The sequence below is a fragment of the Alnus glutinosa genome, chromosome 3, assembly GCF_958979055.1.
Source record: "Alnus glutinosa chromosome 3, dhAlnGlut1.1, whole genome shotgun sequence".
Taxonomy (NCBI): Eukaryota; Viridiplantae; Streptophyta; class Magnoliopsida; order Fagales; family Betulaceae; genus Alnus; species Alnus glutinosa.
The window spans coordinates 4,630,720-4,647,467 of NC_084888.1; the positions used below are offsets into that span (position 1 = coordinate 4,630,720).

General features: G+C 35.8%; 2 protein-coding genes across 4 annotated transcripts; one reads left to right on the forward strand and one right to left on the reverse strand.

Annotated features, from left to right (window-relative positions):
• Positions 1–8,810: 8,810 nt before the first annotated feature.
• On the forward strand, positions 8,811–9,901 carry LOC133864786 (uncharacterized). Its single transcript, XM_062301198.1, has 2 exons — positions 8,811–9,356; positions 9,467–9,901. The coding sequence occupies exons 1-2, from the start codon at positions 8,880–8,882 to the stop codon at positions 9,473–9,475; spliced, it is 486 nt and encodes a 161-aa protein (XP_062157182.1). The 5' UTR covers positions 8,811–8,879; the 3' UTR covers positions 9,476–9,901.
• A 1,006-nt stretch (positions 9,902–10,907) lies between these two features.
• Positions 10,908–16,471, reverse strand: LOC133864228 (B3 domain-containing protein Os01g0234100-like). 3 transcript variants are annotated; one of them, XM_062300513.1, is made up of 8 exons: positions 16,188–16,471; positions 16,014–16,094; positions 15,686–15,720; positions 15,421–15,574; positions 14,793–14,999; positions 12,143–12,233; positions 11,317–12,026; positions 10,908–11,134 (listed from the first exon to the last, which is right to left on the reverse strand). In XM_062300513.1, exons 1-8 carry the CDS (start codon positions 16,329–16,331, stop codon positions 11,126–11,128), a joined length of 1,431 nt encoding a protein of 476 aa, XP_062156497.1. In that variant the 5' UTR covers positions 16,332–16,471; the 3' UTR covers positions 10,908–11,125. The 3 variants fall into 3 exon arrangements, with proteins under 3 accessions (XP_062156497.1, XP_062156496.1, XP_062156495.1); XM_062300512.1 differs by having other exon boundaries at positions 11,283–12,026; XM_062300511.1 differs by having other exon boundaries at positions 11,269–12,026.
• Between the last annotated feature and the right edge of the window lie 277 nt (positions 16,472–16,748).

A 16,748-nucleotide genomic window follows, 5' to 3' on the forward strand; every position in this document is an offset into this window, starting at 1 on the left:
CAACGATTTGATAAATATACAACACAATCAACAGCTTCCGCCCAAAATTCTTTAGGCATTCTCTTTGTCTTCAACATGTTTTGAGCCATATTGAGAATTGTCCTATTCTTTCTTTCAACAACACCATTTTGTTGTGGCGATCTCAGAACCGTTAAAGGACGACGAATTCCATTTGCTTCACAAAATTCTTTAAATTCATTAGATATGAATTCACTTCCTCTATCGGATCTCAATGATTTAACATAATAACCACTTTGTTTTTCTACAAAGACTTAGAATTTTTTGAAAACTTCAAAGACTTGAGATTTTTCCTTCAAAAAATAGACCCAAGTTTTTCGACTAAAGTCATCAATGAAAATGAGGAAGTAACGGTTTTTACCGAATGAATATGGCTTAATTGGTCCACAAATATCCGCATGAACAAGTTGAAGCGGCTCATTTGCTCTTGTAGTAGATTCTTTTGGAAAGCTTTTCCGGAATTGTTTGCCGACAAGACATCATTCTCAAAGTTGATCCAGTTGATTAATGGAAGGCAAGCTATTCACCATCTTGTTTTGTGCCAACAATTTTAATTCGCTAAAATTTTCATGTCCAAACCTCAAATGCCAAAGTCAAAATGAATCTTTCAAACAAGTCTTGAGACATTTAGCCACATCTGTTTGAATATTTAATAAAAATATTCTATTGCTCATCACGGGAACTTTGCCTATCAAATTCTTCTTATCATCTCTTAGTGAAAGAGATGGTTGCTTTTCATACTTGGAACAAAATAAACATTTGTAATAAATTGATGTTCTCTATTTTTCAAGTGAATTAAGATTGTACCTTTCCCTTTTATTGAAACTTTAGACAAGTCTCCAAAAGTAACATTCCCACTCACCAATTCATCAAGTTCCACAAACTTGTTTTTGTCTCCACACATATGGTTGCTTGCCGCGTTATCAAGATACCACGAGTTCTTCTCTCGTCTTTCTTCTCCGTTATAAGCTAGCAACAAAGTAGGTTCCGCTTCCTCATTTTGAGCATAATTAACTTTCTCTTCAACATTGTTAGTGTGGCTTCTATACTCTCAAGCATAATGACCATATTTTTAGCAATAATAACATTTAACTTGAGATTTATCATACCTTCTTCCATATTGCTTAAAATTATTTCTTAACCTTTGTCCTCTTGATGCTTGACCTCTCTCTTCGTAATTGAAACTAATACGTCCGCCTCTTCCTCTTCTTCTACCACAACCACAACCACGGCCTCATCCACGTCCACGTCCTTGTCCTTTTTGACTAATTTCTTGTTCTTCTTTCTTATCTTTGAAACAAATCTTTGTAGCAAGAACTTGTTCCAATGGCTCTTTTTTCTTCTTGTTGAGCCTTTCTTCATGGGCTTGAAGAGATCCCATGAGTTGATCAATACTCATGATTTCCAAATTTTTTGACTCTTCAATAGCGACAATGATATAGTCAAATCTTTGTTGCAAAGAACTAATGATCTTTTCAATGACTCGAACATCTTCCAATCTTTCTCCATATCTTTTCATTTGATTTACTATAGCTAATACCCTTGAAAAATAATCCGCAACTGACTTGGATTCTTTCATTCGCAAAACTTTAAATTCGCCTCTTAATATTTGAAGACGAGCTTTCTTCACTTAATCAACTCCTTGGTAAGAGTTTTGAAGAATCTCTCATGCTTGCTTAGAGGTAGTTGCATTCACCACCTTCTCGAATATAGCCTCATCCAAAAACATTAATAAATAAGGGTGAGAGCTTGTTGATCCTTCTTTCGAAGTTTCTGCAAAGCCTCTCTTTGATTAGGATTCAAAGGAGCTTCGTCACTAGGCTCATCATAGCCTTTTTCTACAATCTCCCAAGTATCTTGCGATCCAAGCAATGCCTTCATACGAATGCACCAATTATCAAAATTGTCTTTGAAAAGGTGAGCAAATTGAAATGGAAAGGTTGAATTGGCCATTTCTCCATGATCAATAAGCTGTGCTCTGATACCAATTTGTGGAAATTGGAAACCACACACACTAAGAGAGATAATGAAAAGGAAGAGAGACAATAAATTGATAGAGGACTTTATATTCTTTTATTAAACTTGATTAAAAATAAATTGCTTGCATGAGTATTTATAGGATACAAATGACCCTTCTAAATTCTTCACATTAATTCCATTCATTTATATTTCAAATAACTCTGTGAAAACTCAAAAGACATAACCTCTTCAAGTCAATTAGTAACTTAATTACAATAATAAGAAAAGACTTAAATAAATGTTATTAATATTAAGTTTATTATTTAACATTTCTTTTGATGGAAACGTGGTTCCAGTCTTCATTGGAGTGATATTTTGTATTGTTTGAGGTGCCTTACAAAGGTTTAGTTCATCTTAAAAAAAAAAAAAAAAAAGAATAAAGTTGTGGATTTGAAAAAAGAAAAAAGATAGTCCTAAAGAAATGCTAGAGATGCGGTTAGAAAGTGTTAGGCCATCCCCCAATAGCTAGATTCGGTTCTCCACCACGTCCTCCTCAAGCCTTAGCTTTAGCCTTTAAGTGCATCCGATCCAATCCTAAGACTCTAGGCGAATAATTCACAGAGAGAGAGAGAGAGAGAGAGAGAGAGAGAGAGATGGCTTTTATGGGTCGTTGTATGCAGGTGCAGCCTCACAAAGGGATGACAGTGGAACAATTCAAGACATGGCTTCGCAGGTTTGACGCGAATCACGACGGGAGTTTTAGCGAAGAGGAACTAAAAGAGGCTCTACACAGCTTGAAGATTTGGTTTGGGTGGTGGAAGGCCCATCAAGGAATGAAGGAAGCGGACTCCAATCATAATGGACAAATAGACAACACCAAGGAAATAGAGAAGCTGGTGAACTACGCCCAACAACGTTTGCACGTACAAATTTATGGAGATTAGTTGCTCGTATTTGATTTGATTTCATGTTGTTTGTTCCCTTTTAAGGGACCTTTGCATCCAGTTTTTCACTGGAGAGAGTTGTAAATTGATGTGTCTGATCAACGATCAAAGGTTTTATATATATATATATATCTGCCTTTTTTTATTTTGATTTCCATTATGGTCTTATTTCCCCTGCTTTAATTTTATGTTTGTTGAATAATGAATTATAATATCATTTCCCTTAAACCCCAGTTGATCTGCATATATTACTAAATTCTAGCCATAGCCGGCCAAGAGCCCAAGCGGCCAAGCTTGAGTTGGCTGTATATGTATTGCTGATCAAAGCACCTGCAGAATTGTTTGTCTGCTCTTTTTTTCGACTTAGATATGGCTTCGAATTTGATAAACATTTCGTGCAGGTGCCGTGAGCTAAACGAATTGTCACTCTCAATTGATCATATCCACTCTAAATTTGACCATCTGCCGAAAGGTGGAGAAAGGAATAATCTTTTTCATTCCAAGACCAAAATTGGGAATATTAAACAAGAAAAAGTAAAGAGTAATTTAACAAGTAATGCTAAAGAGACATGTTACACGTATATCTTTTATATATCTACTATATATCTCTTTTATAAATCAACTATTAATTAGATTTGTAAGACGTACCCACATGTAAGTTCTTATGGGTCTTACAGATTCAATGATTAATTTTTTTTTAAAAAAAATATGTATAAGAGATGTAAAAAAATTGTTTCTCAATGCGAAGAGAATACTATACATTTATTCTACTATTGTTTTGTTGGGCAGATGTGACACTGTTTATCCATCTTTAGGTTAGCTATTGTTAAAAAAAATAAAATAAAATAAAAGATGGATCGATGAATACTGTCACATATGCTCAATCAAATAAGAGTAAGATGAGAATATAGTCTATAACATTATTCTAATTTGACACGGGTTGATTGGCATCGTCACAAAACATAGTGAGATAAATCGACATTATCTTCATGCTAAAAATCTCTTTTATTTCATTTTGATAACATGACATTGCCATTATTTTATTTTATTATTTTATTTTTAGACAAATGACTGATTTAAAAATTTATGAAGACTATCACATCAACTGACTGAGAGATGGGAGCGGAGTAAAAGTGCTTTGTTTTATCCCAAAAGGAATTCCCAAATAATTCTTTTTTTTTTTTTTGAACATGTAGCATGTGCTACATCAATTGCTAAACAAAGCCATCAGGCATTACAGAGACAAACTAGAGGTACAAAGAAACCTCTACATCCTAAGCCAGAACCAAGTTTGACTTAAAAGCAGCTGCCTAAACTAATACACAAAAATTACAAGGACGCTCTTATAAGCCTCTCCTTATAATTAAGCACACTCTCAAAAAAGAAAGAGGCCGATCTAGCTACCACAGCCACCACATAGCCCAGTAAAATTTGTGCATTACATAGACAAACTGTGAAAACAAAGAAACAAGAGAATATACAACACCAAAAAACCAACACAGCAAGCATCAAAGAAGAAGATCACTTCCTAAACTGAGATGACGCGTGCGTAACACGCGCCGTCCCCTGAGGCTCCCCACACAGCAAACAACCACCGCCAACTACCAACCACCACCAGCTAGGGCCTGAAATATATGGTGTGACCCACACGCGCCTAACCAAAGAAAGAGATCATTCTCAACGATTAGACCACGCGTCGGCAAGAGCGAGCAGCAAGACCACCAACTTGAGTCGGCCGAACCAGATGACGACGGTGAATACAGATAGGAAGCTCGTGTCATGAGAAACCCTGTAGAAGATTACAGATCTAGCACACAGAGAAAACCGTTTGTTAGAGCACGGCTAGAGATCCACCGGAGACATGAAGAAGAGCGGCCGATCCTCCAAACCAACACTGCATGTAGGCTTTTCGGTCAGAGAAAGAAAAAAAGAAAACAAGAACACAAACTCCTCAACCCAAAAGGGTTAGGGGGGCAGGCAAAACCTCTACTGGAACAAGTCCGGGAGGAAACAAAACTCCCGGCCCTAACGGTAGGGAGAAAAACTACCCTCCAATGGAACGAGCCATGGAGGAACAAAAGCCTCCTAGAGGCTAGGAGGACCAAAGACCGGGAGGAGGAAAGCAGGGAGCCTCCCTCCTAGGCTTTTCGAATCTTCTAGAGAGAGAAAGCTTTCGTTTTTTAGTATGCTTGAACATTCCCAAATCCTTCTTTGTGCACATGTTAATGCATACGAATCCACGACCCAACCCAATCCAGAGTGTTAGATGAAGGAGAGGACCGGTTGGGGCTGGCGTCTTATCCTATCAAAGCCCACCTGCGAGCGAGCGAGCAAGGCAATAGTTGCTAATTCTCTACAATACGGAATGTATATATATATATATAAGAAAGAGAAATGCTATATATATTTGCACTCTTATATATTTAACGACATATTTTTTAATGTGGTAATAAAAATTAATAATAAATTTTACATTAAATAATGATTCATTGAAAATTTCATTATATTTTTTAATACTACGCCAAGGAGTGAGAGTGAGAATATGTGTAACATTTCTTATATGTTATTATCTTGCTTCTTTTTTGGGTTGGGATATAGCAATTGGATGTCTAAATTGTTAGCAATTTGAATAGTTAATGTGAAAGAGTTTATATGGGACTCAGCTATCCAAATAGGTGGTCGGGTAGCGCAACATTTTATTGTGTCTCACATGAGTTCTCTCACATTAACTATATATCTAGATTGCTAATAATTTGAGCAGTTAATGTAAAAGAGTTTATGTGAGACTCAAATATACCAATAGGTAGTCGAGTAGCTTAAAATTTATTTAATACATGTGTCGTCTCACATAAGTTTTCTCGAGTAAAGCTAGAAAAAAAGACTTGTGTTCCTTTTTAGCTTGTCCCTTCAAAAGTGATCTGTTTTTCAAAAATTGAATCGATATGTAATAGTGATTTATTCTTAATTCAATAATAATTTTAAAAGTTACGTCACTTTTTAAATGACAATGTAAAAATAAAAGTATTCAATATAACGTTACTTAGTCCTCTAACAATAATCACCAAATTACTATAATTTAGACGATTTTAATTACTAATTAAATCTCCATCATCTTTTTCGAGTCTAGCTATGAGATAGAACTCTTGTCCGAACAAAAGGCTCTTTTCGAACCGAAAGCCATGGTTGAACAGGAGCCCCGTCTCTAATTTTTACTCCCCAAAGAGAAAGAGAAATTTTGTTGAGACTTGAGAATCGCTGTCTCAAGGGTCGCAGGTGCATGGCTCGTACGCCTCCGTACTCTAGCTCCATCTCCATTGACGCGTAGAAAAACGAGTCCTTCTTCCTTCAGATCTGTTATTGGAAAATGAGCCAACAAGAAGATAAATTATACAATTATAATCTATAAACCAAGTTTCAACTAATGGGGATATATAGAAGATTTTTTTTATTATTATTATTCTTCTGAGCAATTTTAGAATTTTTAGTTTCATAACCTTCGAAAGGACCTACTTCTTGCTTACGAGATGGGAGACCAAATCGAGGTACAAAAAAAAGAAGAAGCCCGAAAGGCCTGCACGCTCTATAGTTTGATGATTCAGAATTTCAGTGCATTGATTTTGGGAATCCACCACGTGTCGTATCCCCATTTGGGTGACCAGTTGAAAAGGGTTAAACTAAGAGATCAAAGAGTGACAACCATGTCATTGGGATAGAAGCCAATATATATATATATATATATAATAAGAGGGCCCTCCTAAAATCCTGATACACTCCACTTCCCCCTTTATTCGTCGCACATGTTACCAAAGATCTACAAATATTTGGTCAAAAAAGTAGTGTTGATCATCTCCATCTACCTCGCCCAATATCACAACATTTTTTGGTTCTTCTTGCGCGCAAGCGCAGTGCTGTAAAGGGCTGTATATTGTTTAGAGCCAAAAGTAAAATGCTTTTTGTAAATTATTTCATGATTTGCTTCAATTCTTTGGCTTCTTGTTTACGGACTCTAACAATTAATACGCATGACAAAACGAAAAAATAACAAAATAAAAACTAAAAACAACTTCAGGTGCTTTTCTTTGTCATTCGATTCTCCACCCCGGCCCATGCATACAGGAGTCGAATGACCATGCTCTTGAGTCTTGAACCATTAATGATTCAGAAATATTGAAAGAATATTTAGAAATAAGTGAATGAATGATTTTCAAAAGCTTTTTCTTTCCAAAAAATGGCGAGCGACGGTGATAGATTGAGTCAGGATTCAATTTATGATTTTTAACTTTAATAATATCATATTAAATTATAATTTATCAAAAATATGTAAGTTGATAGAAAAAAACATATATTATAACATACTTAAATATAATAGTATAAAATCTGGACCATCCATTTTTTTAACAGGAGATCTCATGTTATTTTTCTTACAACATGTAAATTAAAGCCAATCCTTATATTGATATACTTTAATAATAATGTGGTTATAATTATAATACTATTTAAGAGTAAAAAATAAATAGAAAATTCATAACTTATTCATAAAAAATAATAATAATAATAATAATAATAATAATGGAAAATTCATACTATATATCGACTTCCAACCTGACTTTAATTTGTCAGAAGTAAAAAATTACTTTAAAAATAAATCCATCATAGGAAGCCGACCCGATTGGATCGGATTTCTGATGCACGGGGATTTGAACAACCCTATCATTCTTTATTATCCTTCCAGTTCCTACCCAAAAATTAAAAAAGAAAGCAAATTAATTATCATCTATCTTCTTTCCCTCTTTTAACAGGAAATTACCACCTATTTTGAAAACAAACAACATTAATTAAGTAGGTCTTGACTCTTGATATGTATTATTTATTCAAAGGCAACCTGGTCACGTGATCCCTTTGATCAGTCTGCATCGCCAGCTCATTCACTGCTAACGTACTTATAAGTCAAAGCTCGGTCAACCAGACCAATGCATGCCAAGCCCCTCTGGACTCTGCCACTGTACCTCTCTCTCTCTCTCTCTCTCTCTATGCCTGCAAAGATATAACTGTTATTATCACCTTCCAAAACGTGGCTTATCTCTCCATCCATCTATTTAATGAGAATTCTCCACCGTCCATTTAGATGATCGACGTCCATCGTTGCATGCATACCCCTCATAATTTAGTCACTTTAATTTCTTATTTTGAAACAAAATAAATCTGCCTTTTCATATATATATATATATATATATATATATATATATATATATATATATATATATATATATATATATATATTTGCTTTCTTGCACATTTTCGGCAAGCTAGTAAAACCGTGCATGCATGCTTCGAAGTTCAATCATCACAGCAATATTACTATTCTTGTGAATATTACCGACGTCATTACTAACCGTTGCATTATGCATGCTAATCCGTTTAGAATCTTTTGAGATTTCCTCCCTTCTGTTACATCGATCATTTGATCAAATAGAGAAATATATGATGGTAAGATTTCTCGCAATCTATATATTTATTATGTCGTACGTGTGAACAAATTTTGACCATGGTTAAGAAGATTAAAGTAACTAAAAAGCTCTTCACCATTTCATTAATTACCTCAGACAATAAACAATAAAATTTAATGTTTTATTTAATGAAAGAATGAAAGAGAGGTTCTTAGCAGCTTCGCCAGCATCGAATGAAAACAGTGAGATTTTGGGACCGCATCTTGAGGAATGGATATGATTTAATGGAAATTTAACATGTCAAGACAAAACATCTTATCATGGCATGAGAAATCCAAAGAAACGAAAAAAAAAAAAAAAAAAAAAAACTCCAACCCTAGCCTAGGGCGGCCTTTTAGATATAAATACTACAGAGTGTGGTTGAAACAGTAGAAGAGGGTCCTAGTGGAATTTATTAGGGTTTATTTTTGTTTCACTCTTTATTCATTCCATGATAGTTTGAAGGTAGTTCATGGCATGCTTAGACATGTACAACTCCTCCGAGCATAAGGGTCACCACTGCGCTCCAATGAGCCCAAGAATCTCCTTCTCCAACGACTTTGTGGATATCCAGCAGGCCGCCAGCAGCAAGCAAGAAAGGAGCTCCAGAGACGCGCCAGTGTCCTCGGACTTCGAATTTTCTGTCACAAACTATTCCATGATGAGCGGCGCCGACGAGCTTTTCTTCAAGGGCAGGCTGCTTCCCTTCAAGGAAAATTACAACAACCAAATGCAGAGGACCACCACTCTCAGGGATGAGCTTCTTGTTGATGACGACGAAGAACGCGTTTCGCTGAGGCCGCCCAAGGGGTCGACACGGTGGAAGGGCCTTCTGGGTCTGAAGAAAACCCACATTGGGTCCAAGAAAGCTGACAAGGGTGAATCGTCTGTGGATAGTAAAAGGCCTGATTTCGTTCGTGAGGAGGCCCATGTTAGCAAGACTTCGCAGGTGAGAAAAAAGACACTTCCAATTCTTTATTTTTATTTTTCATTTTTACTGTTTTGTACTATTTATTTTTGGGTTTGTCCCATTTAATTTGCTTCCTTCATTGATCGCAGGAGCTCTAGTTACAGAAACGTGGAGATTGGGATATAGTGGCAATATTCTTGATGGTGATAGATACCTAAAAGGTGTGGCATTTTTTTGGGAAGGAGAGATAGTTTTCTGTTTGGACAAAACTTAAAGAGGGTCCTGATCTGATCTGCAATAGTTGGTTGGTTTTCAACTTTGGTGGATCTTTTCTTCTGAGTTTTCAACTTTGGTAGATGTTTGTCCGCCGGTTTGGCTGTTTGGTGTACAAAAATGTTTGCAGTTGAACATCTCTGTCTCATGTTTTTTTCAATTTTGTTAGTAATTTTCCCCTTGTTCAATGGTGTTTTATATGCATCTTCCTCTAAGGTCTAATTGTATCTCTATCTTCTATTAATTGGGAGGTCTAAGAACACCTTTTAGCATTTTGTGCACAGAAAAAAAGAGGGAGAGCCTTCTCCAACTTCGCCGACTTCCTAGATTCTAATTAAGGTTAATTCTTTTCTTCTTTTTTATGAATAAGGTTCCCTTTTCTTTTTAACCATTTAAAAATTAAAAAGGAAAATAGTAATACTAAATTACTAACCCCCCCCCCCCCCTGCGTAGGGGTGGTTTGGTAGGCAGTGTACTATAATGTGACAGCTAAGCCATGGCTGTTCAATGTTCATGGTGTAAAAAAATCTGTTTCAAGTTTGATCAGTGTGTGGCTGTGCATTGGGGACCGGTCTGTGCCAACATAAATGGAAAAGCGTACGTACTTTAAAATAAAATAAAATTATTTACCCTAACTGGAAAAGCATACGTACTTTAAAATAAAATAAAATTATTTAACCAGGCTCCAACTCACCTCCTCTGTTTCTCGCGTTGTACATGTACTTCTTAGCTGTCAATTATATATGATTTCTTTTACCAGCACTGCCACATTCAAGAACCTTTTTTTTTTTTTTTTTTCTTAAGTGATTAAAAAACTTGGATTTAGTCGAAGTCCATCTTAAAAAGAACTTTTTTTTTTTTAAGGAAAGACAATTACTAATTGTATTCTCATGTTGTTTTTGCTATTTATTTGAGATAAATATGGACAAAGGTTTTACATTTAAAATCTTCATAAACTCATGTCTTAATTAAATCTGTAAAATTAAAATATAAGCCATAAAAGTTAAAATCGCGTCAAGCACACTAAGACTGTATTATATTTTTCTTTCAAATTAAAATTGGTGCATAGTTTAAAGGGTCTAAACCCATAGTTTTTACGTCTACTTTTAATGGGATCTTACCCTTTTATATATTGGCGTTCATTGCAAAATGCAGCTCTAAAACTCGATGGTAAGTAGTCAACAATGATCCCGACAGGCTCATTACAGAGTCCGATTCTACGCACTTTCATGCTTCCTTCTCTCTCTCTCTCTCTCTCTCTCTCTCTCTCTCTCTCTCTCTCTCTCGGGGATGATTTCATATATGAGATATGAGAAAAATTCAAGGCCAGAGTTTCGGCACTTTTCCTGGAATTTAACATATTAGATACTTTTTCCAGTTTCAACGGTAAAGCAGTAATTAATTTGCTCATGATAAGCCGCTACTGTTACACATGGGAGAATAGAAGTATCATAAAAATGGTTGAGGCAATTGCTAGCCAGTAAAGATCCTCCTCCACATGGCGTTCAACTATTGCCTGTATCTAAAGCTCCTTGTCACAGATCCTACATTAATAACAAGATATTAGTGTTACTAACTGTTAGTTATGTCAGAAATTTATCAAAGCGTAACTTGTCTTGTTGTTTTAAGATACAGCGGGAGATTAGATAAACATATCAACAATAATATAAATATATACATTTGGCACTTAACATGGACAATGTCACCATCGAGCGGTAGCCTCTACCTGGAACTTGAGGTCGTAGCTTTCAGCTTTCGACTTCAGGCTATCAATATAGGAACCAAATCCATAACAGGCTTCCTTTAATTCCACTAGTTTTGCTTCAATATTGCTTATTTCGTCTTCTGTGCGACCTCGTTCAGTTCTAGCTTCTAAGTACCTCCTTGCATTTGTGGCACCTTCTGATTCATAGGCAAGGCTTACAATCCGTCTGAGCCGGGAGCGTAAGAACCTTACATTCATGCCCAAATGCTCGAAGGCTTGCAAAGTCTTGTCCCAAGCAGAAAACTCCTCCCGCGAGGTTGTAAGCTTGCTAGCTTTTATGGCATCCGCAATATTAACAGTCTCAAAAATAATCCCAACAATCAACGCAAAATTGATGCCGCTGACTAGACCGTCATGAATAAATGCTTTCTGACTATAGCAGAGCTTGTAGTATTTCTTCCGAATATCCTCAGAGAACTCAGAATCCATAGGAATTCCATCTACTAGAATCCTGAAATTCTGAAAACTTTTGATGTCTTTGAACTGGATAGCTAGCTCAGACAACTTATAGCCTTCCAAAACCTCCGAACCAACCTCCTCACTATCGTTTTCAGATTGTTCTGCTGGCTGTCCAAGTTTAGTAACAGATCTTGGCAGGCCAATCTTTTTCTTCTTTTCAAAGAGACCAAAATGATGAGGCTTTGGCCGTTTCCTCTTTGTATTACTGGAACCTAATGTACCCATCCAAGCCCAAGGAGAAATGTTAAAATAGTACAAAATAAAATGTTAACTTCCTGAGATGCATGGATGATACAAAAAGCTTTAAAACATAGACATAAGAACTTGCCTGCACAACTTTGTTTTGTCTGAGCATCCAAATTTAGGAGCAAAAGAGCCCCATCCACTTCAGTTAAAACATTTGGCCTTATTATGTAAACCTACGCAAATGATATCGATATATATTATTAAAAGCAATCCTAGATTTGAATTATCATTATAGCAAAAGAATCAAGTATCTTAAAATATCAATTTTCTACTGTAGATAGTCTCAGTATGAGAAAGCTACAGATCAGCAAAATTTAAAAATTTAAAATTACTCTCACTTCCTCTCTCATTAATTATAATGCAAGCTAACTACGTGGGGATGAGTCCCTTAAGGTAGCTTTCCGTAATTTATCCAATATTGCTCGTTTTAAAGATGTTAGAGGAAAGTTAATTTTATCATAGCAACGCATGATTAGGAGGTGGATTTCTTTACTTCGTTCTTCAATTTGTAGTACGCCTTCATATTGAGACGGGGCGGTGAATACAAGCTCTGCTGGGCCTCTTCCAAGAGTGGGTTGTTCGTCGTAGGATCATTCTATAATGCCCTATCTCCCCATGACAGCACTCATTTCCCTTAGAGGAGTACTAAGCAAAATAAGGTTCCCTTGAAAGTGATGTTCTTTGCTTGGTTGGCCGTATTAGGGAAGATCCTCACTACGGATAGCCTAAGGAAGCAACGTATCATAATAGTAAAATGGTGTTGTATGTATAAGAAGAGTGGGGAATCTGCTGATCACCTTTTACTCTATTGTGCAGTTGCTTGTGCCTTGAGGGATTCTATTTTCAATCTTTTTGGGTTAGACCGAGTCATACTTAGACAAGTGGTAGATCTCTTCGCATCTTGAAGAGGTCAGTTTGGTAGTCTTCATAGTGCAGCATTGTGGAAGATGGTTCCATCCTGCACAATCTAGTATATCTTAAGAGAAAGAAATGACTGTAGCTTTAAAGACCTTGAGGGGACGGTGGTGGAATTAAAAACTTTTTTATTGAATACCCTATAAACTGGGCGGCTGCCTATAATTACTTTCATGTTTCTAGCTTTCATGATTTTCTTGCACTTTTTTCTTTTTCTGGCTAGATGCTTTTCTTGTATACTTGTGTACTTTGGTTGCACCCTTGCGCTTATTAATAAATTTTGATTACTTATAAAAAAAAAACCAATAAGACAAAAAGATTACTTACAAGAAAAATGCAAACTAACAAACCAAACTAATTCAACAAGGAAAGCTATCCCTAACTATATTATAATACAACAGAGAGGGCAAAGCACATGTATTTTCTTGTGGATGAGAAATTTTAAAACATTTGTATCAAAAAGTCTTGGGCAAACTTATAGCTTATTATTTCAATGTGTAGAGTAAAAGCATTTGCCAACAATAATGGTTTATGATGGATTTCGCGGTGTTTGATATCCTCATAGTAGCGTGCTCTCTCTATGTGTTATATGTATGATATGTTAGTCTTCAACTGGTAAGCAGATTGACCCATGATTTTTCTATTCAGTGTTTGTCAAGAACAATCAGGTATAATGTATGTTTTGTCACAAACAACTCTAATGGACAACTTACAACAATAAAACTCAACGAATCAAACTACTTGGGAGTCAATCTGCTAGTTGTTACCCATAGGCAATGAAGGGCTCTAATTATAACGACCCGGAAAAAAGCGCTAGTCACATCTGCACTATCACCCCAAAATGATTAGTCAATTTAGAGTTTCCCTAGAATCACTAATAAAGTTCAGTTTCACTTACTTGAGCATCTCTTATAAACCAACCACTCTCTATATGGGTTACTCCTCTTCTCAATATCGAACCAGAGTGTTACACTAATAGAAGATAAAGAAAGCTAAAGATACAACCAAACATTATAACTATTAAAGCCAATTAGCTTTAGTTCAAATGGCGTCTCCTCTTCCAGTAAGAACACAGTGGAGGGTATGGTCGTGGGTTAGAGAGCCAATGCTAATATCTAGACCGTATCACATCCTATTCTGATATCTCTTTCTAATCTTGCAGAAAAAAGATAAGGTACAGTAAAAATGTCATTCACTCACTTTATTACTGGTATTGCATAGTTTATTCTCTTACAGAAGGTTAACTAGAAAAGCCAGCTACTTCAGTCTATTGTATGAGAAGTGGAAAGCAAAGAACTCACATGTTTGGAAAGCTTATCCGCCATACAGTCCAAAACCAGCGGAGACTTCATGTTCCTTAGAAATACACAAGCTATAGTGGAAGTATATTTCTTGTATCCATTGTGGTTAAGGCCTAAGGGGATATAATCATGGATTAAAATACCTGATGCACTCTCATCCCTCAGGAATTATTTGCTTTATTTCCAAAATTCTAAGATTATTTATTGTAATTATGGAAGGAAACATTTTTATTATTTTCTGAAAATGCATCACCTTTCCCACCCTCAAACTATATGGTTTTCTTTTAAACATTCCCAGCATATCCCTCAATCTTCCCAATGTGCCAGACTGTTACTTTGACCAATGTTCACCGTATTCACATGTCATTAGGACTACACAAGACACGATGAAATTCCATACATTAGCTCATAAAATTATTTAGTGATCATATCATCTTGGCATGCCATAACAATATCTAGAAGTTCCAAACAGACATTTACAATATAAATATAAGAAAATAATAAATAAATCATCACCTTAAATTTGGTAGGTTCAACTAATTGGAAGATCAAAACATCTCCCTCGAGCAATTTGTGTGCAGCAGAAAACTGTCTCCAACCAGCACTCAATCCAGTCTTGTATGCAATGTATTTCAACTCATATTGTTTTCCACATTCATCTTCCAAAATGACTGTAGTGTCTTTATTTGGTAAGTATGCCTTACAAAACGCCCCGGGAAGCCCCTGTTATTTTGAGTTTTTTTTTTTTTTTTTTTTTTTTTTAAGAAGAAGAAAAAGACATAAGCTAGATATGTATAGTTTCATAAGTAATATTATCAACAAGATTGGGGTTTTTCTAGATTTTTTAGATAAAAATTCATGGTGGGGTTCTTGAAATCTTAACCATTATTTTTAATTAAATGGTTCGAATTTTGTCATTTTTGTGTTTATCACCCTTGGAAAATCCTGAAATTTTCTTTAACTGATTGTATATCACAAAGTTGTATGTTAAGATGGCAAAATTTGAACCAATTAATTGAAGACAAGCATTAGGATTTCAAAAACTCTACTGTACGATTACCCTAGTAAATCTAAATATTTTTCTAGAGAATCCTCTGATTGTTATCAGCCTAGTTCAAATTCGTGCAATTTTGACAAAGCTCACCATCCAAAAACAACCAGCAACATGTGATCTGACCAAAGATTTCACAAAGCTAGGGTATTCAGGAGGAAGATTCGACCGAACTTCCTGAGCTTGAATCAGTGCTGATGACCTGGCTCCACCAAGTCCATCAACCGCAGCTTTACCTTTCATAGAGCTTCAAGTAAAGCATAGCACAGAACCAGGATTGTCACAAAGCATATCCACCGAATGCAAACACAAATCATTGAAGCACATCAAAATTAAGCATCTAAGACACCTCACTGACCTTATCATTGTCTTCATTGCCTGACTCGTTACAGCCTGCTCAGCATTTACAAAATTTTCCAATTAATCGACTACTCCAGTTTGTTAAACAACAATTCCGTATCATTCGTACGATTTTCGTTACAGAAACTTAATTTTCACACGAAATAAACTGATTCTCGAATGTGATCTCCACTCTAATGACAATATTTACGTCATGCTCTGGTAACCTTTTTGGTTAGCATATTGAAACTACTTTAAAGAGCCGTAATCTTCGCAAACCAAACAACGCATTTCATTGATTCTAATCAGACGCGACTATACACATTTGAAGCAAATGAAACGCTTACATGCTTCATCATCGAATCCGAACGCCCTTTCTTGATGCTCGAGAGCGTTTCCTTTTTATCCATTGGCTTCTTTTGATTGCCCTGTCAACAATGCACCAAAACTATCACCAAATTATGGAACAAAATTGTAACAACAAAAAAACACACAAACACAGAAAGAGATTGGAGCTTAACCGTGGAGGAAGAGGGCCTGGGCTTGAGCTTGGAAGACCTGGACAGCTCCGCCAGAATTACGTCTTCCACCTCCTCGCACGACGCCGTTTCCATCGGTTCAGCCTTCTCCTCCTCTTCATTTTCCCTCTTGACCACTTGATCCATAATCACAAGCTTAAATTCCTCAGCATCAAATGTAAGAAGGGACTGGAAATTGATTTCTGGAACCTGAAAGAGAGAGGGGACCGTAATGTTCGTGCCTCGTGACCTTCATTGCCTGGTTGGCATTTTCGGTATATATATGCGCGCAAATCCGCTTGGACTATAATCGGAATAATCAATAATCCCGCTGCAATATTTAGATACGAACAAAATTTCCTCGACTATTTTTTTCATATGTATATAAAGTCACGTATATTTTAAATTTTTATATATTTTTTAAAAATGTAAATAAAAACCAATTTATATTAATTTAATAGACTAAATTAAAAAAAAAAAAAAAATTCTCTTCTATTGTATAAAATTCTTTAAGTCTATATCATTGATTTTAAATTTAATAATTTAATTTTACCATATTATTTA

Coding starts and splice junctions, on each gene's coding strand:
- LOC133864228 (XM_062300512.1), bottom strand. CDS start 16,331: ATGGATCAAGTGGTCAAGAGGGAAAATGAAGAGGAGGAGAAGGCTGAA. Junction 15,575..15,685: donor GCAATGAAGACAATGATAAG/GTCAGTGAGGTG, acceptor CTTTACTTGAAG/CTCTATGAAAGGTAAAGCTG. Junction 15,000..15,420: donor TTGCTGGTTGTTTTTGGATG/GTGAGCTTTGTC, acceptor TCAAAATAACAG/GGGCTTCCCGGGGCGTTTTG.
- LOC133864786 (XM_062301198.1), top strand. CDS start 8,880: ATGGCATGCTTAGACATGTACAACTCCTCCGAGCATAAGGGTCACCAC.